Raw genomic sequence first — 6,128 nt, forward strand, 5'->3', positions numbered from 1 at the left:
GGGGATATCTGGAACCCACAACAGTGAAGTTGATTTGGCCCTTTACGTTTTCAACCATTGGAATATAGAGACACATATTGATGATCCAGATGAAGAGGAGTGATGGCAAAATGCAGGACTCAAGCTTGGATTTAAGCCATGCCCACTTGGAATGAGTAGGACTGACAGTGATGGCTTGAAATGCAGTCAGTAGCAAGATAGTACAGATAGAGAGGCCCCTGGTAACACTGTATGCATACAGAACTGCCTTACATCCCACATCATGGAAAAGGAGCTTGACTGCAAAGGATGCCATGACATCTGGTATCAGCCTGAACACAATGCTCAAAACGTTGACAAGTGTCAGATGTGTGAAGATCATATCTATGGGCTTCTTCAGATGGGGCTGAATCAAGAAGGCGTACATGTATAGTATGAAGAGCAGCGAGTTTCCCACTAATCCAATGAAAACTTCTGACAGGAGAAAGAATCCAGAAATTAGGTCTCTTGGAAACATTATCTTGAGGAGGTCTTTGATGCTCTGATTGGATAAGACAGGCCAACCAAATGTAGATGCATGATGTTGTGAGATTAAAATTAATGGACTAGGTGGATGACGACAGTGATTGACAGATAAGCCCAAGGAGAAGGTAGTGAGATGCACACTCTGCAGCCAGGATCAGAGGTGAGCCTTCCAGGAACTGGATCCCACGATTTCTGCCCGAGAGTAGAGAAGTCAGGGTTAAAGAGCTCATATGGAAACACATAGAATATTAGCATAGTAACTGGGACATATATGACTCAGATGAAAGACAGATAGACATTGTATAAAAATAGAAAGCTCAACATCAAGGAAACAACACAAATTTTAAAAAAGGTATAAAATAAAATGTTAAATGGAGAGTTCTCTCTTTTTCTCTTCTTTTCTTTTCTTTTCTTTTCTTTTCTTTTCTTTCCTTTCCTCTCCTCTCCTCTCCCTTCCCTTTCCCTCCCTTCTCCTTCCTTCCTTCCTTCCTTCCTTCCTTCCTTCCTTCCTTCCTTCCTTCCTTCCTTTTTTGTGTGGGGTGGTTTCGAGATAGGGTTTCTCTGTAGCTTTGATGCCTATCCTGGAACTCACTCTGTAGACCAGGCTGGCCTCAAACTCACAGAGATTCCCCTGCCTCTGCCTTCTGAGTGCAGGGATTAAAGGCACGTATCACCACTGCCTGGAAAATGGAGAGATCTCAAAAAGATGAAAGAAAAATTGTTGAGAAACACTTTTTAAAAAGGTCTAGCATCATTAGTCATCAGGGAAATGCCAGTTAAGATTATTATGAGACTTCAGCTTAACCCAGCCAGAATGACCAAGATGAATAAAACAATGACAGCACATGTAAGGGATGCAGGGAAAGGGTGGACATGGGAAATGACAGAGCTGCTATAGAAATCAGTATGGCAGTTCCTGCGGGACTTGGGAATTGAGGTACCACAAAATCTAGGACTCTTAATTCCTACCACAGAGACATCCGTGTTCACTGCTGCTCTATTTGTAATAGCCAGAAATTGGAAACAACCTAGATGTCTATCAACTGGTGAGTGGGTAAGGAAAATGTGATATCTGTATGAATATCACTCAGCTGTTTAGAAGAGTGAAATCATGGCATTGGCGGGTGAATGAATTGAGATAGAAACAATCATGCTGAGTAAAGAAACCCTGTTCCAGAAAGATAAATGCTGGCCTGGCAGTGGTGGTGCACGCCTTTAATCCCAGAACTCAGAAGGGAAAGGCAGGTGGATCTCTGTGAGTTCGAGGCCTGCCTGGTCTACAGAGCAAGTTCCAGGACCACTAGGGTTACAGAGAGAAACCCTGTTTCAAATAACAAAACAAATACAAAACAACAACAACAACAAAAAGAAAGATAAACACTGAACGTTGTCTCCCCGTGCATTCTGGCTTTGTGATTACCTTGTACCTTCTCTCTAAACCAATATATTCTTAATTATTTGATATTTCTATAGAACATTATAACTCAGAATAAGAGTACAGGTATTAGTTGTTCTAACCTTGGTTTAGACTCTATTACTCAACACTATCAAGACAAGGATCATTTCAACAATTATCTATCAGAGCTATACAGGTACAGACATTTAGCTCATTACCCCCGACTTTACTTTCTGAGACAAACGTCAGTGATTGGGACAAAGGTTGTTCACACAACTTTTAAAGGCTCCTGAAATAAAGTGGAGAGAGCTAAAACTATACCTGAGTATTCAACTATACAAAACATGAATTTTAAAACTTTTTTATTCTCCTCTCATACAATACATTCTGACTGAAATGTCCCCTTCCTCCAGTCCTCCTACTTCTCCCTCCACCTCCCCTCTCCTCCAAATCCAGTCCCCCTGCCTCCCTAGAGAAGAGTAGGCCTCCCATGGGCATCTATCAAACTCAGCAGAACAAGATACAATAAGACCAGGAACAAGCAAGCCCTTATATCAAGGTTGGGCAGGGCAACCCAATAGGAGGAAAAGGGTTCCAAAAGCAGGCAAAAGAGTCAGAGATACACTCCCACTGTCAGGGGTCCCCCCAAAACACCAAGCCAACAACTATAACATATATGCATAGGACCTAGAGCAGACCCATGCAGGCTTCCTGATTGTTGCCTCCGTCTCCATGAGTCCCTATGAGCCGTTTGGTATTGCTGGCCAGGCTTTCCTGGTGTCCTCTGGCTTTCACAATTCCTCCTCCCCCATTCCTTAGGGTTCCCCCAAGCTCCATAAGAAGGAACCCGATGGAGACATCCAACCTGGGATCACTCTCTGCCTAATGTTTGGCTGTGGGTCTCTGCATCTCAGCTGCTGGAGGAAGCCTTTCTGATGATGACTGGAGTAGGTATCAATCTATGAGTATAGCAAAACATCATTTGGAGTAATTTCTTTTTATTGTTGTTGTTTATTAGTTTGTTTTTTGTTTGGGCTAGTCATGTTTGGTTGTACCCTAAGTCTTTGGATTACCCAGCATCCAATTCCTGGAGTGTCAGGCATGGGGCTTTGTGGCATGGGCATGGGTCTCAAATTAGACCAGCCATTGGTTGGCCACTCCCGCAAGTTCTGTGCTATCATTGCCTCAGCACATCTTTAGGCAGGACAGACTACAGGTCAAAGGTTTTGTGGCTGGGTTGGTGTCCCAGTTCCATCACTGTAAGCCTTGCTTGGTTTAAAAAAATGGCTTAATATCCTCTATTACTAAGAGTCCTTGCTAGGATCACCCTCTGTAGTGAGGACCTGAGGGCAGGCGTGCTTTTCCTCCCATCCGGCTCCTGCACGGCTAGCTTTACACCCGAAATAACAACACACAAATTGTATTCTTTTAAACACTGCCTGGCCCATTAGCTCTAGTCTCTTCTTGGCTAACTCTCACATCTTGATTAACTCATTTCTGTTAATGTGTGTAATGAGTGGTGGTTCACTGGGAAAGATACTAGCCTGTGTCTCAGGTTGGAGAAGCATGGCATCTGCCTCGCTTCCCTTCTTCCCAGCATTCTGTTCTGTCTACTCCACCCACCTATGTTCTGACCTATCAGGCCAAGCAGTTTCTTTATTAATTAACCAATGAAAGCAACAGATAGACAGATGACCCTCCTCCATCATTTCCCTTTTTCTGTTTAAACAAAAAAGAAGGCTTTCATTTTAATGCAGAGGGAAGATATTATTTTAGAGTGGATATTTATACCTCATAAACCAAGTAAAAAATTAAAAACTTATGTGGAAAAAGTCTCTGAATTAATTATAAAAGGTAAACTGAGACTTTGTCAATTAGCAGGTATAAACCCAGCAGAAATTACAGTGCCTTTTACTACTGAGGAAATAAAAAAGTTATGGGAAGACAATAAACCATGGCAAAGAGCTTGTGCTAATTTTTTTTTGGAGAAATTAATAGCAACTATCCCCAAAGTGATAGACTTAACCTCATAAAGAGAACTTCTTGGATTCTTCCTAGAATTGTATGTGATCCTCCAATAACTGGAGCCCATACATTTTATACTGATGCAAATAAATCAGGGAAAGTAGGTTATGAATCGGAAGAATTGAATAAGGTGGAACAAAGCCCTTATAATTCTGTCCAGAAGGCAGAATTATATGCCATTCTTATGGTGCTAAGGGATTTTAAAGAACCTCTTAATATAGTTACAGATTCACAATATGCAGAAAGAGTTATTTTGCATATCGAAACCGCTGAATTTATACCAGATGACACAGAGTGGACTTCATTGTTTATCCAGGTACAAGACATAATCAGGAATAGGCTTTGTCCAATGAAAATAACACATAGACAGAAGGCCCACCTACAACAACCCTCTTAGATTCCAGGGAATCCAATGTACTAGGTTTCCACATTACCCGCCTCCCATGCCCTCGAATTCCAGTAGTCTCTCCCTTCATCCCTCTGCTCTACCTATCCCCTCCTATTCCCATCTCCTCCTGTACCCAGTCCAACCACAAAAATTCTTTTTCCTCTTCCTAGGAAAGCCTTCCTTGTTACCCAATCTTTAAGGGTCTGTGGATTGTAGCATGATTATCCTTTACTGAATGGCTAATATCTACTTATAAATGAGTATATACCATGCTTATTTTTCTGTCTGGGTTACCTTACTCAGGATGATTTTTTTCTAGTTTCATCCATTTACCTGAAAATTTCATGATGTCATTTTTTTTAGCCACTGAAATATAATACATTGTGTAATATTACCACATTTTCTTTATCCACTCTTTTGCTGAGGGACATCTTGGTTGTTTCCAGGTTCTGGATATTATGAATAAAGCAGCAATGATGATAGTTGAGCAAGTGTCCTTATGGTAGGATGGAACATTCTTTGGGTATAGCCCAAGAGTGGTATAGCTTAGTCTTGAGGTAAATTCATTCCCAATTTTCTGAGAAACCATCTTCTTGATTCCATAGTGGCTGTACAAGTTGGCATTCCCACCAGTGATGGAGGAGTGTTCCCCTTGTTCCACATTCTCATGAGCATGAACTGTCACTTGCATTTTCAGTCTTAGCCATTCTGATGGGTGGAAGATGGACTCTAAATGTAGTTTTGATTTACATTTCCCTGATAGCTAAAAGTGTTAATTATCTCTTAAGACAAATCTTTTGGTTTTTCAAGTTTTTTTGCTTGTTTGTTTGTTTCTCTGTAGCCCTGCTGTCCAGGAACTCACTTGGTAGACTAGGCTGACCTTAAACTCATGGAGATCCACCTGCCTCTGTCTCCCAAGTGCTGGGATTAAAGGTGTGTGCCACCACTACATGGCCCCAAACAGAAATCTTAACCTAAGATTTTTCTCTGGCACAAACCAGCATTCATGCCATGGAGAGACTTAACATGACCAAGAGTTGAAATGTCTTTAAGATCATGAGAAATCCACATGTTAGTATGAGTATTTCGTGTGCCTTTATGGAAAGATAAATTTTGCATTCTCAGGCATGGTTACAATGGTCCTGATACAGGTTGGGGAGATATAGACATGTAAACTTTGATCAAACTATAGATCCTGAAGTGTCCTGAGAGGCGAAAGTAATGAGATGAGGTCACTGAGTGACTGAACATCAAACACCCTCTTTGCACACAGGAAGCAGTGCTGCAGATCTCAGTTCTGGCTGTGGGCCAAAGAGCAGCCCAGTGACTCAGCTCCAGTCCAGTTGAACTGTGTGCTGGAGCTAGTCAGGGCCAGTCAACATTCCAACGGAACCTGAATCACCCAGGCTCAGTTACATGCTCATCAATGCAGAGAGAAATCTAGACCCTCAAGGGGATCCTTATTCCATGGCTGACTTTTCAGATCAAGATCCTAGATAGAGGCCATGTGATGTACTCAGGGACCAGGATGGACACAGATACATTTAAACCCCTGTCCACAAGACAGACACTGGAAATTCCTTTTACAGACTCTATAGCATCTGTGAGATGTAGGCCCTTGGGATGATTCGGAGAAAACTAATCCATCCAGATTACTTTCATTAAAATATCTTAGAAAGGTGGAGATGGCCTTGGTCTCTCCTATGCACAGAACTGAAATACATGATTAATATTCAGATAAAAAGGTGGGAGACTGGACAAGCTGCAGAGTGTATCTAGGGGCTGAGTACATCATGGGTGGAAGTGCCAAACCAG

At 41.9% G+C, this 6,128-nt stretch overlaps 1 protein-coding gene across 1 annotated transcript in view; it reads right to left on the reverse strand.

The window, feature by feature from the left end:
* The window catches only part of LOC101999418 (vomeronasal type-1 receptor 4-like), a 1,227-nt gene extending 723 nt beyond the window's left edge, over positions 1-504 (reverse strand). The window contains exon 1 of the mRNA XM_005371924.3: positions 5-504. Coding sequence (XP_005371981.1) covers positions 5-496 — 492 coding nt within the window. The 5' untranslated portion in view covers positions 497-504. The remainder of the gene's footprint in view (positions 1-4) is intronic.
* Between the last annotated feature and the right edge of the window lie 5,624 nt (positions 505-6,128).

The sequence above is a fragment of the Microtus ochrogaster genome, unplaced genomic scaffold, assembly GCF_000317375.1.
Source record: "Microtus ochrogaster isolate Prairie Vole_2 unplaced genomic scaffold, MicOch1.0 UNK139, whole genome shotgun sequence".
Lineage (NCBI taxonomy): Eukaryota > Metazoa > Chordata > Mammalia > Rodentia > Cricetidae > Microtus > Microtus ochrogaster.